This window comes from Bufo bufo, chromosome 2, assembly GCF_905171765.1.
Source record: "Bufo bufo chromosome 2, aBufBuf1.1, whole genome shotgun sequence".
NCBI lineage: Eukaryota > Metazoa > Chordata > Amphibia > Anura > Bufonidae > Bufo > Bufo bufo.
Genome location: NC_053390.1, coordinates 651,831,343 through 651,854,049, shown reverse-complemented (window position 1 = coordinate 651,854,049; position 22,707 = coordinate 651,831,343). Strand labels below are relative to the sequence as shown.

At 41.8% G+C, this 22,707-nt stretch overlaps 1 protein-coding gene across 1 annotated transcript in view; it reads left to right on the top strand.

Moving 5' to 3' along the window:
* The window catches only part of LRBA (LPS responsive beige-like anchor protein), a 640,201-nt gene that overhangs the window by 540,739 nt on the left and 76,755 nt on the right, over window positions 1–22,707 (top strand). The window contains exons 47-48 of the mRNA XM_040418535.1: window positions 12,997–13,164; window positions 19,997–20,086. Coding sequence (XP_040274469.1) covers window positions 12,997–13,164; window positions 19,997–20,086 — 258 coding nt within the window. The remainder of the gene's footprint in view (window positions 1–12,996; window positions 13,165–19,996; window positions 20,087–22,707) is intronic.

Genomic DNA, 22,707 nt, shown 5'->3' with positions numbered 1-22,707 from the left:
GGATGAAAGTATATTCACTGTATTACTTTCCCTTATAACAACATGGTTATAAGGGGAAATAATAGCATTCTTTAATGCAGAATGCGTAGTAGAAGGTCAATATAATAAACATTGGTGGCGCAGTGCGTCCCCCCTCCCTAGTATAATAAACATATAAACATTGGTGGCACAGTGCGTCCCCCCCAACATAATAAACATTGGTGGGCAGTGCGCCCCCCCCCTCCCCAGTATAATAAATATATAAACATTGGTGGGCAGTGCGCCCCCCCCCCCCCCCCTCCCTAGTATAATAAATATATAAACATTGGTGGGCAGTGCCAATGAGGGTTAAAAAAATAAATAAAAATTAACTCCCCTCCTCCAATTGATCGCGTAGCAGCCGGTCTTCTGTACTTTCTTCAGGACGCAGGACCTGTGGTGACATCACTGAGCTCATCACATGATCCATCACCATGGTAATGGACCATGTGATGGAGCTCAGTGACGTCACCACAGGTCCTGAAGAAAACAGGAGACCGGCAGCTACGCGACCAATTGGAGGAGGTGAGTTAATTTTTATTTATTTATTTTAACCCTCATTGGCACTTCCCACTGCGCCACCAATGTTAATTATACTGGGGGGGCGCACTCAATGTTTATTATACTGGGGGGGGGCGCCGCACTCAATGTTTATTATACTAGGGGGGGGGCGCACTCAATGTTTATTATACTGAAGGGGGGGGCCGCACTCAATGTTTATTATACTGGGGAGGGGGGGCGCCACCAATGAAGATAACTGAGCTGTTAATACAAATGCAGGAGGCGGGTGCCGGAATCAAATAGCCGGCACCCGACCTCTATGACAGGGAGCTGCGATCAGCGGCAGTTAACCCCTTCGGTGCAGCTCCCTGTCATAGAGGTCGGGTGCCGGCTATTTGTTTCCGGCACCCGCCTCCTGCATTTGTATTAACAGCTCAGTTATCTTCATTGGCCACAGCCCCTCCCCCTGTCCCTCTTCTTATTGGCCACGGCAGCAGCAGCACAGGGAGGAGGGAGAGACTCTTCCACTGCGCTGCTGATAATAAATAATATTATTCTGCGGCGGGCCCCCATCCCGCCCGGGCCCTCGGACCATGCCCGAAGTGCCCGACCAGTCAGTCCGCCCCTGGTCTCATTCCCCCAGATGAATAGAGCAGGAGTTTATGCCTGACCACTGCCACTCCATTCTCTATGGGACTGCCGGCGATAGCCCTCATTTTATGTACATCATCAAACCTGGAAAGGTTTATGTAAAGAAAAATGTTAGATGAGGATGTAAGGAGCTGTGCCTCCCGTCTAAACATAGGAGTTTACATTTCAAGGTAAAATATTAAAATGATTTCTGTAGCCTAATGGCAGGGTCATGATGATGTCTAGGAATACCTCTGATTGGAAGCTTTTCAGCGTCCATTTGATGTTATCAGCATCACTTCATGGTCACTGGTAATGCTGGACAAGATCTTCCATGTGTGTGGTATCAAGAGCCTGCAGGCCTAGTTTAGTCTATTGAGTTTGGATTAGTTTATGCCGCCAGCTGTAGTGAAATCCTATTTTCTACTCATCTAAGCCATTTGCAGTGTAGATTTGCTTCGATAAGTGTGTGGATATATATTAGGACATTTCTGGAATTTTTCTCATTTCTTGAGTAGAATCATCCTTGCCAGTACTGCTTGTTGTCTTTCTGTTCCTCTAATCCTTTGTATTACTTTAGTTGCCTCTATTTGTGGTTAATTATTTTCTCAATGTGTAGCTGTGCTACTGAAAAAAACACTCCAAAAATATCACTGATATTAAACAGTGATGATTTACTGTCACCCATGGATAATCAATACCAGGTAGCCTACCCCAATCATTATAGTATTACCATAACAAGATCCTCCGTCAATGCTTCTAAGTGTGTATTCCTCTAGCAGTCACCGAGATATATTGCTTTTGGGTAGGATTGCAGTCAGAATACAGTAGGCCAAGTTTAGCCATGAGAGGAGCACTCTCCCCACCCGGTAGGCTGGTGATTATTAACATGCTGCTTTTACACACTATAGCAAATTTGTCCGAAAGTTGAGAAGTTTTTTAAATTAAAAAAATCTTCTACTTTTATCTGTAGTCTGTTAGTATTAAAAGTAGAACTTGATGGTTGCTTGTCTTCAATTCTCTATGTAAAACTAGCCAAAGCATTGCAGTTCAAGAGATCACGTGATCATCTGATGTGATAAATAGGTAAAATCCCTCTCTAAAGGCGGGTTTACACAGTCCGACAGGCAGATTATTTGAGACAGACTTTTCTGGAACACTCGTTCCTAACCATCGGCCCATCTAAAGGTGCAGCGATCACGCAATGAGCGGGCAAAATGGGTGATGAAAGTCATTCCTGCATAAAGTAAATTATCATTTCTGGGCAGCAGATTGCCCTGTATTTCTGGCTAATCCACCACTTGTACTATGAAGGATCATATAAAAGAAAGTATAAGACTGCAGTGTTAGGCTACATTCACACGACTGTATCTGTATCATGACATCTGTTGTGGGTAAACTATTTGAAGGTTTTCTGAGAGATGCTATGTTAGAGCATCTCAACGGAAATAAGCAAATAACGCCATATCAGCATGGCTTCATGAGAGATCAGTCATGTCAGACTAATTTAATCAGTTTCTATGAGGAGGTAAGTTCTAGACTTGACAGCGGCGAATCAATGGATGTCGTATATCTGGACTTCTCCAAAGCATTTGACACTGTAACACATGAAAGGTTAGTATATAAAATGAGAATGCTCGGACTCGGAGAAAACGTCTGTATGTGGGTAAGTAACTGGCTCAATGATAGAAAACAGAGGGTGGTTATTAACGGTACATACTCAGATTGGGTCACTGTCACTAGTGGAGTACCTCAGGGGTCAGTATTGGGCCCTATTCTCTTCAATATATTTATTAATGATCTTGTAGAAGGCTTGCATAGTAAAGTATCAATTTTCGCAGATGATACTAAACTGTGTAAAGTAATTAACACTGAAGAGGACAGTATACTACTACAGAGGGATCTGGATAGATTGGAGGCTTTGGCAGATAAGTGGCAGATGAGGTTTAACACTGACAAATGTAAAGTTATGCACATGGGAAGGAATAATGCAAGTCACCCGTACATACTAAATGGTAAAACACTCGGTAACACTGACATGGAAAAGGATCTAGGAATTTTAAAAAACAGCAAACTAAGCTGCAAAAAACAGTGTCAGGCAGCTGCTGCCAAGGCCAATAAGATAATGGGTTGCATCAAAAGGGGCATAGATGCCCGTGATGAGAACATAGTCCTACCACTTTACAAATCATTAGTCAGACCACACATGGAGTACTGTGTACAGTTTTGGGCTCCTGAGGAGGGCAACTACAGTACCCTGAAAGATTATCAAAATTAGGGTTATTCACTTAAGAAAAAAGACTACTGAGGGGAGATCTAATTACTATGTATAAATATATCAGGGGTCAGTACAGAGATCTCTCCCATCATCTATTTATCCCGAGAACTGTAACTGTGACGAGGGGACACCCTCTGCGTCTGGAGGAAAGAAGGTTTGTACACAAACATAGAAAAGGATTCTTTACGGAAAAAGCAGTGAGACTATGGAACTCTCTGCCTGAGGAGGTGGTGATGGTGAGTACAATAAAGGAATTCAAGAGGTGCCTGGATGTATTTCTGGAGCGTAATAATATTACAGGCTATAGCTACTAGAGAGGGGTCGTTGATCCAGGGAGTTATTCTAATTTTTTATTCCTCTAAAGTGAGGAAAATTTGCTACCTCACAGGGGTTTTTTTTTTGCGTTCCTCTGGATCAACTTGCAGGATGACAGGCCGAACTGGATGGACAAATATCTTTTTTCGGCCTTATGTACTATGTTACTATGTATGTGTTTTGCGATCCGCAAAAAAAATGATGACGTCCGTATGGCATCCGTTTTTTTTGGGTTTTTTTGCGGATCCATTGTAACAATGCCTATCCTTGTCCGCAAAACGGACGGACAAGAATGGGACATGTATTTTAGAATTTTTTTGCAGGGCTACAGAACGGACATACGGATGCGGATGGCACACGGTGTGCTGTCCACATTTTTTGCAGACCCATTGAAATGAATGGGTCTGCATCCTATCCGGAAAAAAACAGAACGGACACTGAAACAAAATATTTTTGTGTGAATGTAGCCTTAGCCTGCACAGAATTTTTGTGCTGTCTTTTGCCATGGAGGCATATTGTTTGCATAGAAGCTGTAAGAACAAACCAATAGGAAATGTATATTTAAGACCTATTAAGTTTTTCCTTTGAGATTTATTAGGGCAATTTAAAGATATTTGGTTGTGGCTTTCACTAGGAAACAGGGGCCTTTGTCCCAATATCATTCCCTCTGCTTATCACTATGTCCTGTTGATCTCCCTGGTTCCGTTTAAAGTCTTTTTTGGTCTTAAGGTTATGTTCTCAGATTTTTTTATTTTTTTATTGCTATATTGTTTTATAAAATATTATTATATATGCAATTGCTTTGTCCACTATACTTTACTTTATAATGCTGTCCCTTGAATATGTTTTTCTTAGATGTTCATATTTATCCACATTCATGTAGTTGTCCTCATGTTTTCTGTTAAAGGGGGTTTTCCAGGACTTACATATTGATGGCCTATCATATGGACAGGTCATCAGTATCAGATTGGCGGGGTTCTGACTCCCGTGACTGCCGCTGATCAGCTGGTGGAGGAGACAGCTGTGCTTAGGCCTCTTCCAAGACCATGTGATTTCACATTCATCGGTCGCAAGACCTAGGCTCAGCTTAGCCCCATTCAAGTGAATAGGGCTGAGCTGCAATACCAAGCACATCTGCTATACAATGTACGGCACTGTGCTTGGAAAGCTGCAAGCAGCCGCAGTGGTCACCAAAGTGCTGTGGCCTCCTTAAACAGTTATTTGGCAGGGGTGCTAGAAGTTGGACCCCCGCCCATGTTATACTGATGACCTATTCTGAGGATATGTAAATCCTGGAGAATCCTTTTAAAGGCATTGTCCGGGTTCAGAGCTGAACCCGGACATATGCCCATTTTCACCCAGGCAGCCCCCCTGACTTGAGCATCGGAGCAGTTCATGCTCCGATGCTTTCCTTTGCCCTGGGCTAAATCGCGCAGGGAAAATGCATTTTTTGGAGATCCGGTGACGTACTGGGCTTTCCATAGGGCTGCCAGGCAGAGGCTTCGCCCAGCAGGGAGCCCGGTGACGTCACCGGCACTGATGGGCGGCTTTAGCGTCGCCCTAGCCTGTAAAACGGCTAGGGCAGCGCTAAATCCCACCCATCAGAGCCAGTGACATCATCGAACACACTGCTGGGCAGAAGCCTCCACCCGACAGTGTGTTATAGTAAATAAAAGAGCCCTTGCCCTGCACGATCCTGCGCAGGGCAAGGGAGAGCATCTGAGCATGAAATGCTCAGATGCCAACATCAGGCGGGCTGCCTGGGTGAAATTATGGGTATGTCCGGGTTCAGCTCTGAACCTGGACAACCTCTTTAATTATTGTAAGCATTTATTCACAAAAATCTATAAAAATCCTGGAAACAAAAAAATTGGATTCGGTTGTGAAGGTGGCCATAGCTTCTAATATTATGTGCCCTCTCAGAAGTAGATAAGAAAATCTGAACAATCTTAGGGTCCATTCACACGTCCGTTTTTTTCTTTCCTGATCTGTTCCGTTTTTTGCGGACCAGATCTGGACCCATTCATTTTCAATGGGTCCTGGAAAAAATCGGACAGCACAATGTGTGCTGTCCGTTTCCGTTGTTCCGTTCCGTATGTCCGTTTAAATATAAAACATGTCCTATTCTTTTCCGCAAAATTCGGATCCTGGTACAATACAAAATCAATGGATCCGCAAAAAACGGATGACATACGGATGTCATTACGTATGTCATCCGTATTATGCGGATTCCGTTCCTGGAAATTACATTTTTATTTTTAATTTTTTTTTTCAAAGAAATCCAAACAACTTTATTTGCTTATTGAAATTTATACATGTTTCCGTTTTTTGCGGATCCGCAAAAAACGGATGACATACGGAAACATTTTCAGGAACAACGGATCCGCAAAAAACGGACTGAAAATCGGGATATAGAAAATTACTGACATGTGAATGTAGCCTTAGAGTCATCTAGTAATGACTCTGTAGGGCAACGGCAAGCCCTGCATATCTTTATTATGGCATCTTTGCATGAAAAAAGTGATTCTTTTCAGTTTCCTCATCTGTTCTGCTACTGGGCTGGGTGGATTTTTTATTTTTTTTTGTGAAATTTCACTCTTAATGGGAAATTCCGTAATAGTCTTTAAGGTTCTAAGATTTTGCTTCACTTCATAAGGACAGGCTGTCTTTTTGGCTGAAACACCTAGTCTGTTGCTATAATGTATTTTTGTGTTAGTTTTTTTTTCTGTTCTAGCAAAAAAGAACAAAAAAAATAAAAATGCTGTTGAAATCTGCTTTGGATGGCCATGTTGCGTACATAGGATGTGGCTGGTGTACAATTTGGCATATATAAGTGTAACTGTCCCTATGCTTAGTAGATCTCATTAAAGAAACAGATATCAGCGTGAGACAGTTTGTCAAAGCTGATATGAGCCCCAAGGGATGGTGATGACAATCTGTGTGCTGCTTCACACAACAACCTAGTCATAGTCCGATTTGATTCTTAACAATTGGACTTCAGCCTCTTGATTTATTTTCCCATAAATCTGCCAGCATTGCATAATATTGTGTTTCTGGTCGACATTTTAGTGGATTTTGTTTTTTACAAATTTTCCTCCGAGCTCACATTGGGCATAATTGATGTTCAGAGCCAGCTTTGGGAGCAGTAACAATTGATTGGTTTTGTTAGGTTTCCGACTTGTTGGGGAGGGGGGGGGATGTTAGAGCCCCTTTGTCGTACACATATTTAATGAGCCTTAATGAGGCAATTCCTTTGTGAAGGCAAAGGGTAAAATTAAGGAAGGTGTTCATTTTCACATCCCCTGGAGGACATATGAAGGTCATCATTTTACACTTGGCAGTTCCTCTCCACCCATAATGTGACCCATGTTACATACATTTTCTTTCTGGTATCTCTCCATATATGTATTGAGAAGCCTTTTGTTTCTGGTCTTGTGTGTGTAATGGTTAAGCTGATGAAGGTTTCTGCTTGAATGCCATCCCCTTGCTCGGAGCAAGATGATACTCATTAGTGCTGTGGTGTGCATCCTAGGAAGAAGCACTTGCCTGCAAACTTTAACCGCTTCTTGTCATTCCCGGCTCTTAAATAAACATTTTGAAGGAAAGCCATCAGATTCGTCGTGAGTTATTCATTGTGATGTGTTTCTCTTTTTGTAAGCTGTTTTCTAATCAGACCTTCTGTCAGAGCGCAGGCATTGCTCTTGGGTGTAATTTACTGTTACATCCCATTTCACATTAAAAATGTAGCTTATTAGCTTAACAGAGCAGGGACAACAGAAGATTGCCTCCCTTCTGTGCACACACTCTTATGATTAATCTGCTAGGACGCGTGTGTCTCACTTTTAGGAAGAAAATGCCAAAAATCGCCAGGCACTAGTGCTCCTCTGCCTTTTTTAAATGGTATCGTCCAAATAGTAACGCGTTTCAGGCATAAAACCCCCTCTTGTGATACAATAGGCAGGCTTGTTTTTCATCTTTAGCACTAGCCCAAAAGGGAAGCTGTATTGCTGTATTTCATTAAAGGGAACCTGTCACCTCCAAAACTTATATAAAACCACCAGCTTTACCGAATACTAGCCCCCAGTCTGTTATTAATCATGTGTTTGATCCGGTAATCTGATGCTCCATAAATGACAAAAGCGACGCTTTAAGCATCAGCGCTAACAGAAAAAAATGGATGCTGTATTCTAAGCATCCGTTTTTCTCCTGGATCTTTGACCCATTATTGCATCAGAGCTTGGACCCACTGGAGGATACTCTAGTACTCTGGTGGGCCAGTCCAACTCTGGTAAAAATGCACATATTGGGGGACATTTACTAAGCATGTTGCACCAGAATTATGGCTTAAAAAGAGCCAAAAAGAATCACGTTTTGATTTGCACCAAATATATCAACTGTGTTCTCCAGAATTTTCACCATGAAGAATGCATTATGCCAGAAATGAGTTATAAATGTCAAAGTGGACGGGGCTATTAATTTCGTGCATATTAAGGCTCATTTATCTTAGGCAGAAAGGGCTTCAATTGTTGCAGACAATTAACTCACCTTATGTGGTGGTGTTTTGTGTAAAAAAAAAATTGCATTTATGGCATAAAGATGCAACTTTTTGTCAAAAAGTTGCATTTATAAAAAGAAATCTAACTTGTCGTGGGAACAAGTGATAGGTAAGTAGTAAAACATTATGATATAAATAAGCTAAATAGGGTTCTGTCAGACATTCAACAAAAACAGCCTGAGACAAAAGTCATAATTTACCACTAAAAAGTTGCAAATATGCTTCAAAAGTCGCAAAAATATTTCAAAAGTCACAAGTGTTGTCTGGCAGGGTGGCTAAAATGGCGCACATTTCTGTTTTTAAAAGTTGCATTTTAGTGCTATTGGCGTTCAAATATTGCAAATCAAGAGAAATAGGAGAATAATCAAGTCTATATTTAAAAAATTCACATTTTAAAAGTGGTGTGCGCCTTTTGATATGAGGTGAAACAAATCACCACTTTTGATTTGGAATGTTAGTATTTAGTATGTGCCCCATTGTGTTTATATATTTTTTAATTCTAATTTGTGTTTCGTCTTTGATCACTAGAGCAAATTATTGAACATAGGCTATACTTTCTACTTTTAGTCTATGTACATCACGTGGTCCCAGTCAGAACCTAGATTAGCATTTTTTTTCCCCTGAAACAGTTATGGTTTTGGTAATGTGTATTTGATGAAGAGATATTAAAGAGGACCTGTTCTAATAGCCATGTAATAACAAGTTGGGGGGGAGTGTACCTGCACAGTATGAAAATGGCAGCACTCATTGGAGTTACACCCCCCCAACTGGTCACCTCCCCTCTGTACCCTTACTGCAGACTGCTAGCAATTATTCATAACTTCTAGTAGGAATAATAAAGGAATGGCACAACATAGAGACATAAGAATAGAGGCTCCAGAATAGTTATTACATGAGTAGTGCATGTAGCTAATAAAGCAGGTGTGTCAGGAGAGGGGACAGGTTCTCTTTAAACGATGAATATTCTTACCACCTACGTGCAATTCCCAATCTTATTGTTGGACACAGTCCTAGGCTGTAGTTCACTTCTTCAACATAGAACTTCAAGCGTTCTCAGTTATTTTTTTAATGAAATGCAGTTTTCTTTAACTCTCAGACAGACAACTGAACAACATAAGATGCTTTTCTTGAAAACAAAGATTGTCCAGTCCTCAGGACATTTAAACTGCCCCCAGCAGCGTGTTAAACCTGTTGAAAGAATTATACTCGCCTCCTCTGCACTGCTCCACTCAGCTGTCTTCCGGTGACCCCATCCACCCTCCCAAACAGATGGGGTCACGTGCGCTGTTGCAGCCAATAACTGCCTTCAGCGGTGATGCGTCTGCAAGTGGCGTGTGACCCAGCAATGACCAGCTGCTTGGGGGCACGTTACTTCTGAGGCCAGTCATTGGCAGCAGTGGCTCATGTGACCCTGTTGGTCGGGGAGTTACAGGCCAGAGACAGGAAGATCGCTGAACAAAGCCACGGAGAAGGAGAGTGATTTATTTTATTTTTTTTGTCTTTAACAGGCACAGTTTTCTTTAACTGGTTCGTTTAGAAAGAGTCTCAATGGCTGAACAAACCCTTTAAGAAAAATAATTAATAAGCAGGTGTGAAGATTCTGCGTTGCTTTTATTTCTGCTGTGTGCGCGGTTTTATAGCCCGCAGCTCACTTATGAGATCTCTAGTGGCCGTCTCTTATTAAGCAATTATACATGTATTCATTTTTAATAGGATTAAATACAGATTTTTACGTGAAAGGCTGTCACAGGTAGACTTTGTGTAGCCGGGTTATTATTGGTTGTAAATTACAAAATGTTCTTTGTAATTAAATGTATACACTGTGTATTCGGATATAATTTAGGAGGTAGCGTCCTTACAGCCAATCATTTCTCACTTCCTAGCAATATACGGTTAGAGGTACGCTGTACCTGAAAATAATGTCATTTCCAGAGCACGCTGGGCTTTCTGAAATTCTATTTGCCAGCGTGGTATAGAAACAGATTTTATTTTTCGCTTTTGTTTTTCAAAGCAACAATCCGAAACTGTTTAACAGCTTAAAAATGGGAAAGTGTTTGATTGAAAGTTCTAATTAAGTGTATCTTAGAAAATTAGCTGAAATTAGCTGTCAGAAAGTCACATTTAAATGAGTAATGGGAGGCTTGGCAGTAAACATTTAAATGATATAAATTGCCATTTAAGTGTATGGTTTAATGTTTGTCATACATTAATGTGACATCTGACTGCAGTGACAATCAAGCAGGCTGCTGTAATTTGAACATATTTAGGGCTTTTGTGTTGAGTGCCACCCACAAATTAAGACAATTGCTGTTTTATGTGGCAGCTCTAGGACTGTGTTCTGAAGTCCTTGTTAATGAAGGGAGTCCATCATTTTTGTTGACTAGGTGTCTATACGCTGTATTGATTCCTCACTGTTGGTATTATCAGCACTTGCCAAGCGCCTTGTTCCTGCTTTGTACTTTTAAAGAGGATTTATAGAAAGATAAAATCTACCTCGAGTTTTCCTTCTGATAGGAATGTATAACATTTCGATCATTTCTTAAGCAGATATATTCTATTATAAAGGGGCTGTTCCAAGAAAAATATTGAACATTTTTTAAACCAGCCCCTGCGTTTGAATACATGTGTAATCACTGGGGGAGATTTATCAAGACAAGGAGTCCATAACCAGTCAGATTCCACCTTTCATTTTTCATAACTCCTTTGGAAAATGAAAGGTGGAAGCTGATTGGTCGCTTTGGGCAACTAAGCCAGCTTTGATAAATCTCCTCCACTTAGTTTTTCAATGAAATCTATCGATTTAGCATATTGCAAAGATAATTGAGTATTGGTCTATGCATGTTTCATTTCTATATACCTCTTCCATTAGCTGTAATGGCCTTTTTTGAACCACCACATAGTGGGTAAGGCCTAGTTCACACGAAGGTTTTTTTTGCAAGTGTACGGGCCCTTATCTATGTAATTACTGTATACTGTATATGCCATATGGAAAAACGGAAACACAACGGAACTCAAAAACGGAACAACGGATCCGTGAAAAACGGACAGCAAAAAACTATAAAAGCCATACGATCGTGTGAACTAGGCCTAAGGGTGATGGCTAACCTCCGGCACTCCTGTTGTGGTAAAACTACGACTCCCAGCATTCTACACACATTTCTGTGGAGTTCTTAGAACAGCCAAGTAAGTGTACATCTTGGGAGTCGTAGTCTTATCACCGCTGGAGTGCCGGAGGTTAGCCATCACAGTTAAATCAGTATCCACAAATTGTATCTTCTAATATTTCATGTGATACTATTACTGAACGTGTGCTCTACTAATTAAACTGGCCATATCCTTTTGATTTTGGGCAATCGCTTATTCAGCTGACAGCTATCTTTCTTGACTTCCCCGTATTCAAAAGAATAAATTTATAGGTGGGAACTGTACAATTGTTTTGTACCCTGTTGGGCCGCCGCCTCTGAGATACGGTTGGACATGGAGGCATGCAGGTTCCATATGGTATCCTGTGGCACATTTACCCACACATGTTGCCACTGGGATTGTCAATCCTGCTAGTAGTTTGGTGAATCCTGGTGTAGCAGCTGGTCCTGGTGATAAATCTGGTGACGGGCAGGCCACGGAAGTGTGCAACCTTTGCTGTGTGTTGAGTTTTATCTCTTTATTATTGTACGGGGTGGGAACCCGACTCCAAGCAACATTCTCCAGTGTGCCAGTTTGGAAGCCCTGCCATGACACTGTCACCAGGACTCTTGCCGATCAGCTGTTTGAGAAGACATCGGCGCTCACAGTTGTGCCACAACTTTCTTGCAGCTTTCACAAGGCCATGTAACCTCACGTTCATCGGTCAAATGTCCTAGGCGCAGCTCAGCCCCATTGAAGTGAATGGTACTGAACTGTGATATGACTTCCGGTTTCAAATGGACGGTGTTGTGCTTGGTGAGCAAAGAGAAGGCCACAGCACTACTATGTGCACCAGTGCCTTCTAAAACAGCTGAACGTCGGGGTTCCCAGGTGTCAGACCCCACGATCAGATACTGATGACCTATCGAGAGGATTGGTCAGCAGTAAAAATATCTCGGAAAACCCTTTTAAGTCTGTGGTAGCTTTAATAGTGGAAAGCTACTTAATATTAATATTTTTATAATATTATGTATCCAACAATTTATTGGCAACCTTAAGTCATCTTGGATTATATACTCCCTGTCTCGAAATAAATATAGGAAAGAAAAATCTGTCTTTGGGAGTCAACTATTTTGGACAATAAGAGTTTATGTAGACTTTCAGTTGCTTCAACCACAGTCTCATGAACACAACAGTATTTTATATCCGTGTCCGATCTGCTGGTTTTTTTGCGGATTGCACACAGACCCATTAATTTCTATGGTTCCGAAAAAAAAAAAAAAAGGACGGCACACAACTGTAATACATGTGCTGTTTGCATCTGTGTGTCCGTTCTGCGGAGGGATAGAACTTGTCCTATTCTTAGCTGCAAATTGCAGACCACCGATACATTGAAGTCCATAGGTCCGCAAAAAAAATGGATGCAACTCGGACATTACGCACGTCATCCGTGTTTGGCGGACCTCAAAACGGATGCAGTCGTGTGCATGAGGTCTAATGCAAATAAATGCTTTCATCTCTGTATTACTTTTTACGCATCTCCTTACATTGTTTTGTCTTTCTCCTTTTGTTGCAGGCCTTGGAAAGTGAATTTGTTTCTTGCCAGCTCCACCAGTGGATTGACCTTATTTTTGGCTACAAGCAGCAGGGTCCTGAAGCTGTTCGAGCTCTAAATGTGTTCTACTATTTGACCTATGAAGGAGCTGTCAATCTGAGCTCTATAACAGATCCTGTCCTGAGAGAAGTATGTTGCTTTATATTTTAGTTCAGAAATATGTCAGTTTCATGCAACTTTTATGTGAAATTTGCGTTTAAAAAAAAATGTTTAATAATTTGCAGATAGAAATGAACACTGGCCATACCCACAGTTAATCTTCTAAGCAACTGCCTTGCCTTTTACTGTCAGTATTCTAGGGTACTTGGCAGGTAGGAATACAATGTTCCAAAAGTCATTTTCTTCCAATGTGGCATGTAAACTGCCTCCCATGTGCAGGATTATTGCGAGTACCAGATCTACTCTACAGTAATAAAGCTCCCCATCAATACTGGATAGTGGTCAGCAAATGCTCATTAGGCCGACTTGATTGGCCCTGCCTCCCCATTAATGTTCACTGACAATCAGCCTGTGTAACATTCATTCATCGGGTAAAATCATGGTTTCACACTAGCGTTAAAAGAGCTCTCTGGATCCAGCATTGCAGGGCAGTACCTGAATGCCCGCCGGCCCCAATAACTATGATGGGGTCCGGTGGAGATCCAGCTGCAACCCAGCAAATATACAGAGAATTGGCCAGCCGAAAATCTTTGACAGACCCTATTATAGTTAATGGGGCTGGCGCGCATTCAGGTACCGTCTGGCAATGCCGGGTCCAGAGAGCTCCAGCAGGCTATTCCCTGCCATGTCAGGAGAGGTGGCGGCTCCTCTCTAACTCTGCCTGCATACATGTATGGTTTTCTCTTTGTTGTAGTTAATATTTTTTTGTGTTTTTGGATGTGAGCGTACAGTCAAAAATCATTTCTTTAAAGGTCCATCTTTGTAGGCGTAATGCTTGCGTAACATAGCGTTTTTTCCCTTTCCTTCCTGGACATAGTTTCACATCAGAATGTAAATGGTATTCCAGTCCCGGCGTGACTCCAGAGCTCTGGTTTGCCGTTAATCTTTCTTGCGAGTATAAACAACATCAGTCTTTATAGCATTGTTAACATTGGTTAAATGCTTAAGGAAATGTGTCACATGACTTTTCTCCCGTAGATGTAGATGTTTAATATAAAGTAATAAATTAATGACGTGTAACTGACAGTAAAGAAGAGAAGTGCTTCCATCTAAATCTGATGTGTCCCTAGCTGTTTTCAGACCTAAACTCCGGAATATTTCTGGATTATCAAGTCTGGAGATGTACTCTCACACGTATAGCTATCACCCCGGAGATGTTCCATGTCGGGGGCATCCTCACTACAGAGGAAATGTTCCAGGTTCATAGGCAAGAGGTGGGAACTTTAGGCATGGCCCACTGTGATTCTCTGAAACATTTACTGCTGTTTTCACACATGCGCTCACTCGGACAAAATCCGGATTTAGTACTAGGGCTCTGGGGAAAAAGTTTGGGTAAAGTCCGGGACAAATATGGCGGATGTTTGCGTTCCCACGTACAGCCCCTCCGGGTAAACTCCAGAAAATGTCTGGATTCCACTGTGAATGGGGCTCCTGAATCATGTGCACAATGAGTTGCCTCCTATTTGCTGAATCCGATACAAATAATACCACTTCAGCTGATACAAATGAAAGAGATTGTGGGAGATTTATCAAAACTAGTGTAAAGGAAATCTGGTGTAAAGTAGAACTGCCATAGTTGCCCATAGCAACCAATCAGATTCCACCTTTCATTTTCCATAGGAGCGCTCAAAAATAAAAGGTAGAGTGTGATTGGTTGCTATGGGCAACTAAGCCAGTTCTACTTTACACAAGTTTTCCTTTACACCCCCATTGACCTCTAAAGAGGCACCTTATACGAAAGCAAACCTATCCCTATTTGTTGTATATTTACCTACCCCTATTTGTTGTATATGTACCTATCCCTATTTGTTGTATATTTGCATGTAACCTATTATTGTGTTAGTCTGGACATATGCATTCTATAAATGTCAAGAAAACCTGCACATGTATGGGGGCCACCTGATGGCAAGTGTCAGGGGAAAGAAGGTTCAGGCATATTGGATTTCAGCATGTCCCAAGATATGCATTTATCTCCTATCCACAAGATTAGAATCAGATCAGAGGGAGACCTGGCATTGTGATCACAAGAACCGGGGGTCCTGGGGTCCCTGCATGTGCCGTACTCTGCTCTCTAGGGCAGTCCCATATAGAATCAATAGGATGGCAGCATTCTTTAGTTGACCTTTGGGGCTCCCATTTTTGCAATTAGTGCTGATTATAATTGGTCAGCCCCTCACTGATCAGATTCTTATCCTCACTTCCTGTGGATAGGGGGGTAAGTTCTTAACTTGGGACAAACCCTTTCCTTCACAGTAGAGGAGATTTATCCAAACTGGTGCAAAGGAAAACTGGCTTAGTTGTCCATAACAACCAATCATTCCACTTTTCATTTTTCAAAGGAACTTCATTGGAAACTCATTGGTTGTTATAGACAACTAAGCAAGTTTTCCTTTACACCAGTTTTTATAAATCTCCCCCATTATCTCCAGAAATTCTAGACATTTGAATTTTTCCTGTTCTGGCCAAAGATAATGGCTGATAACATTGTCAAGTAATTCTCAGAGAAATCTCCTGAAAATCGCTTGGATTAGGCTAGGCTAGGTATTTTCTCTCATACATAAGAATTGATAAAATGCATTATCTATCCAAGAAATTGTAGAAATTTGTGACCCTAAATTTGTATCTACTGATCTTGCTACCATCCAGAAATGTGACTAGCAAGCGTCATGAGAATATTTGGCACAAAGTGTGAATATAGACCAGCTCGCTGTTTTCTTCTCTTTCATTATCATTCTGTGTCCAGTAGCCAGAGCAGTAGGTGTTTTGAACGAGCACATCAAACTTAAAGATGTAGATACTGTTTGAAATTCTCCATGAACCCGCTGCCTGAATGCTAGTGAGTGACATTTGTTTCTGTTGCTGGGGTCTGCTTTGACTAGCTGGTTTGTCTCAGACTGGCAGCCAGGATTATATTTCAGTCAGCCTACAGATGTAAGAGTCAAGAGCAAAGCAGGTCTTTAACAGAATTATATCTAGACTTCGGAATGTCTCGTCTATCCTTCACATATACTCTTCTTTAGCTGCTATCATTTGGAAGGGGTTAACAAATGGAGCATGTGTAAGTTATTAGAAAAGACTCAAATGCAGTCCGTTTCTGCTCCAGACAGTAATGTTTTTCCATATTTCCTCAAATGTAATAAAATTATTTGCGGTGAAGTGCACAAACACATTCTTAAAAGTACGGTATATTAACAGATGGAGACAACAAATGGAGTGATCAATGCAGATCAATGGCAGATTTGCCAATTGACTTTTATTTGCATCGTCCGAAGGCCACATTCACACGACCAAGTGACCTTGTGCCTGTGTTTCCATCTGCAAACCGAGGATCCGCAAAAATGGGCACCGTCTGTGTACACCCCATATTGTGGTGCGCACCTATTGACTTCAATGAGTCCACAGGATGCGGCCAAAGATGAGACATATCCTATCTTTTGCATTGTGGGGGCACAGATCAGAAGCCGACTGAAGCCTTTCCATGTGCTTCCGGGTCCATGTCTCCATACCACAAAAGATAGGATGTGTCCTATGTTTGGCCGCATCTTTTCGATTTTGGATTCATTGACTTCAGTGGCTCCGTACGAGATGACATCACTTCATATGCTGGCCTGGGTCATGGACAACTTGAAGTTGGAGGATGTAGAACAAAAATTAAGCAGAGTTCTTATCTGCATTGGCGACACCATTATGGAACCCCATTGTTCATTACAAGTCATAGAGGTCTGCTTTTGGTGCCCATCATGTGACAGATACTGCATTGCTTGATTATAAATGGTATTTTGTGAAGGTGTGTTATAAGAAGTACCATTCTGTAGGGCATAGTACATGGAAATAGTGCTAGTAAATTGATTTGTCTCTCTCAATTTGGTGATTTAGAAGGCAATGTCCCATTAAAGTTTTATTTCCTGGCATTCAGAGTATTTGGAGTAATCCACCTCCAGCTGAAAAGTTATGAGTTAGCAAGTTAATTATGCATTTTATTGTTGTACCTCATATTAGAAATGTTACTGTTTAATGACTATTTTCAATATATGTGGAGTCCCAGAGCTTTCATGGATTAGATTGACCATAAAACGACTATGCACAGCATCTTGCCCCGTTTCCATTATAGTTGGTCTGCTTTTATTTCTCTATTCACAACCGTAGTTCCATCAGACAGTCGTGAAAAAGCTATTTCAAATGGCAGAGGAAAACGTACAAAACTATGTATTTACCCTAACTACATCCATATGTGCTGTACTTCCCACAGTCTGCAACCATTAGCTTGGTATACTTCCAGGAGGGACTATCACCTAACATGGACTGTTCTCAGCCCAACTTACAGAATGTTGTCAGGCTGTTCCTTAATCAGTGATAAGTAAAGGCCAAATGTAATATTAATAAGGAGAAGATAAACAGCCTTTTTTGCAAATCCTTGTTCAAAAACAGATGCAGTTACCTATGTTAAATTTTGTATTCAGGCTGCTTTGGACTGGCAGCTAACTATGCTGGTGGGTACCACTGTTAGTAGTAATGACCTGTTACTCAAAGAACAAGGCTGTCTCTTGCCTATTTGATGCCTGAGTAAAAAGGAAAATTCTACCTCCTTTTCCCCTCATACTGTAGATGAAGAAAGTGCAATAATAGAATCTGTAGCTACCAAACTGCTGTCCCCGTAGTCAGGAAAAGGAGCCACCGAAAGTGAGGTCCTCAACTCACTTCATGGAGAAATCTAGGAGCAACAACCGCTCAGCCTAGAAGAGTTAGGCCTCACATGTTTGGTACCTCTAGGTGATTAGCTGTGTATTGATAAAAAGCAGTGCCTGTGGCTGCAGAACACTACCAAGCTTAAATCTGTCCCAGGAAATTCTAAAAGAACAGTTCGTCTGGAGCACCATAGTTTCCATTGCTGTGTAGACCAGGTTGGTGCAAAGCACACCACCATTGTTGGCTAGAGGCCAAGAGAAAGAGAGACTGCATCCTGCCTACTGTAAAGCCTTGTCAGAAGGAATAATGGCATGGGGTCTTATAGTCTCACTGTACAGTATTCTTCTGTAGATTCATTTTGTCCTGTTTCTTGGGGGACCATTCTTCCATTTCATGATGACAGTGCCCCTATTATTTGCATTTTAATTAACTAGTGCAGTTGGGCATCTTTGGAATGAACTGGAATGCAAAAGCGTTATTATAAACCATTTCTTGAACCCTTAGGGTCCATTCACATGTCCGTAGTGTACCCGGTCGGCACCCCCATAGAACTGCCTATTCTTGTCTGCAATTGCGGACAAGAATAGAACATGTTCTATTTTTTTTTTTGGGAGCCGCCGACCAGAAGATCGGGGCCGCGCTACGGAAATGCGGATGCGGAGAGCACACTGTATGCTGTCCGCATCTCTTCCGGCCCCATAGAGAATGAATGGGATCCGGACCCATTCTGCGGACGTGTGATTGGACCATTATTAGACAAAGCATGTTCAGAAGGAATATTTTCTTGTGCACTAAATTGGCACATTAATCAGCATTTAATGATTTTGTTTACAGCATACTGATTACTAGGTATATGGCCGATTCAGGGAATTGCTTTGCAGCATATTCCACAGTATGCAGGTGACTCTGCTTGGTCACATTCCTGTGGAGCATATCGATATGCATGCCTGGCTGGTGGGGCATATCCATTGTCATCCCTGGCTGGCGGGGCATATCCATTGTCATCCCTGGCTGGTGGGGCATATCCATATTCACCCCTGGCTGATGGGGCATATCTATATTCACCCCTGGCTGATGGGGCATATCTATATTCACCCCTGGCTGGTGGGGCATATCTATATTCACCCCCGGCTGGTGGGGCATATCGATATTCACCCCCGGCTGGTGGGGCATATCGATATTCACCCCCGGCTGGTGGGGCATATCGATATTCACCCCCGGCTGGTGGGGCATATCGATATTCACCCCCGGCTGGTGGGGCATATCGATATTCACCCCCGGCTGGTGGGGCATATCGATATTCACCCCCGGCTGGTGGGGCATATCGATATTCACCCCCGGCTGGTGGGGCATATCGATATTCACCCCCGGCTGGTGGGGCATATCGATATTCACCCCCGGCTGGTGGGGCATATCGATATTCACCCCCAGCTGGTGGGGCAAATCGACATTAACTGTTGACATTCTAGTTACTGCCGCTGGAGCAGTACGAACACGATGATCCCTATTAATTCAGCGTGGATTTAAAATTGCTTATTAATATTGTAGATTTGAATTGAGGAACGTTTAGTTTAGTTTTTATATAAGATGCTATTTGCATTTCTTGAATTGTGCCTTGGTTTACTAGAAGGTTAAGTGTGGATTCTTTTTAGTCTTGATTTTGTATATATTTAGGAAAAAAGCACACCTTCATATTTCTAAGCCTTATTTTTTTTAAACATCTTTCAGAACAGGGTTAGTGGTGTTATAAGGGGTTTCCAGAACATATGATATAGTTTATCTATAAGGTAAAAGAAACTGTGCATACCTGGGCTAATAAGCAGCCGAGCAGTGGAGTGTGTGATTTCTGATTGTTATAGCATAGCATGTTTCTGCTTAATATCACATAGCAGGACAGAGAAGTTGTGCAGTGTTTCTCATGGAAATAACATCTATACTCCTGTAATGACTTCACCATATATACTAGTGCCAAGCATAGGACTTGGCCCCCGCTGAGATTATATAAGTTTGCATATAATTAAAGCTGAGATTGTGAACATTTTTTATTTAGGTTTTGATGCATCCTCTTTATTTCATATTTAGCACCTTTTATTAATCCACCTTTGCTATTTTTAAGGGTGTGGAGGCTCAAATCCGTAGCTTTGGACAGACCCCATCGCAGATGTTAATAGAGCCTCATCCTCCAAGGAGTTCAGCCATGCAAGTGGTAAGTATATTGTTATGATATCCAAGTTATTTCTACAGTCCTGAATTTCACTTAAATATGTGACACATTAGAGACACATGCAAAAAAAAGTGTCCTATTTAAATAATAGGTCTGTAGACATTTATGGAGTTAATAGACCTGCCGATCACATGAACTACACAGGAGTTTAGTAAGTATGCTGCTATTCTTGCTGTCACAAGAGAACTCCGCCAGACTGCATTATAAGTCAGCGCGGTAGACAACGGATTCAGTATAATATTAAGGAGCTGCCGAGAATCCATGTGCCGCAACGTCGTCCTCCATTGGGTGCCATGTTTTAGAGATGTTCTCTCATAGATGCATTGGAGGAAATTTGTCATCTCCCTGTGCTAGTTTTCTGGTGGATAAACACAGTGTATGCGACAAAAGGGTGTGGCAGGGAGGGGACGCATGAATGATCTTTTTGGGAACATTCTTTCACAGAAAGATCGTTTATGGAGTAGAAACTATGGGATGACTGTTTAAAATCCACACGATTTCTTCCCAGATGATGGTCTGTCTTCGGGCAGCTTGCCCTAGAAATGATCGTTTTGGTTGAAGTTGACCTTTTTAAAACAACTTTAGATTAATATGTATAGTCACCTTAAAGGGTTTCTCCAGGATTTTACTATTGATGGCCTATCCTCAGGAAAGACCATCAAGATCTGATCGACAGGGGTCTTGACACCCTGCTCACCTGCCATTCTGCAGAAGCTCTTGTTCTGGAACTCCATTGTGTGGTGGACACAGAGCTTCTTACTGCAGCACTGCTCCCATTCATTTCATTAGGAGCAGCACTGCAGTAATAAGCTCTGTCGTTTACCCAAAGGACGGTACAATGCTTTTCTGGTGCTGATTTCTGGGGCGCAAGATCTACTACAGGACAGGTGATAGACGGGGTGTCGGACCTTCGCTGATTACATATTGATGGCCTATCATCATGAGTGGTTTGCTGGTGAGGACAAGGGCAGAAGCCCTTTAGTAGTAGGCCGTGAACAAGGTCCTGGTGGACCGAAACGTTGGCCAGTGTTTGATTCAATCTTGGGATGGACAATAAATGAACCATTTCTGATCACTTTAAATACGAGTGCCGTGGTCTTTACCTATTTCATATTGATTATTACCACTGAGCACCGACGGTTACACAAGGAGTGCCATCCACTACAAACTATCCTAAGGATAGGACATCAATAGTTTATTCCTTTAATGGCTCATGCACACAAATGTGTGCCTTGCAAAGCACAGGCACTGTCTGTGTGGCCTGCACTGGCGGATGCAGACCCATTCAACTTGAAAGGGTGCACGATCTGTCCGCAGTGTAAAAAATAAAGCATGTTCTATTTTGTTGCGGTGCAGAGGCACGGACCGAAATGCCACAGAAGCCCTCCGTAGTGCATCCGTGGCCATTTGCTCCGTATCTTCTGGATCCATGATACGGTGCGCACATGGCTGATGCCCATATATTGCTGTTTGCGGGCCGCAACGTTTGTTTGCATGAGCCCTAAACCTGTATAAATTCTGTCCCTGTATATGATGTGTTTTATTTAGTGGTGTAAAAACAGCAGTGGCTCATGACTGGTTAAGAATCAGTGTGATACATTATACAGTAAGTGGTGGGTGCTCTATAAAATAAATAATGCTGCTTGAATCTGGTCTTTTAGAAGGGCAGTGACTTAGAACTGGTCTTATATACAGCATGTAGACTATATTTTAGAAACTTTTGCACAGAGGTTATATGAGCAGTGGGTGATTTTAGGACATTGTACAGCTTTCTGGTTGACATAAAGTTGGAGAAATTCTGGTTAAATAGAAGAAATTTAGCAGGCAATTATGTCTTTCTTGGCTTGGAATGGCTAGGCTTAAATTCGTGGGTGGTACATAGAGGATTATGAGTAGATGACACATTTACACATATTGGCTGAATGCCACACTTGCTCACTTTTCTTTACTTCTTAACCTGAAGCTTTGAGTTTAGTTTGATTAAAGCCATTTGTATTGATCTCTATTTCTGGTTATTACATTATTTTACATACGGTTGAATTATATGGTGATTGTAGCAGGATCAAAAGAGGTTAAAAAAGGGTGTTGATGGAAAAGAATATTGTGCAGAGGTGCAAGTGTATCTGCTGGATTCTAACCCTGGCGGCAATTGTGCAGAAATAAAAACACTCCCATGTACAAGACCGCGTACCTACGTAAGCGTCACTTGCCTCTGCTTTAACTGGGGTAGGAAAGGAAGTCTTTTTTTGCCACCAAAAACACCTAAAGGGGAAGTGTGCCTATAAAATTTAGCAGACATATTTTAAATGTAGAGGAGAGTGTAATCACAAGTACTTGCTCCATTTACGTGAATGTAGTGAGTGCTTGTTATTACATTATTACCGCTCCATAGGATGTAATGCGTAGTCTAAAGACAAGTAAGCAGTGCTCTCATTGAGAGTCAAATAGCTGATCGCCAGGTGTTGGACCCCCGCCGATTTAGATATTGATGACCTATTCTGATGATAGGTCATCAATATATATGGCAGGAGAACCCCTTTAATCATGTAGACAAAGTTAATACAAGCAACTTACTAATGTATTGTCCATATTGCCGCCTTTGC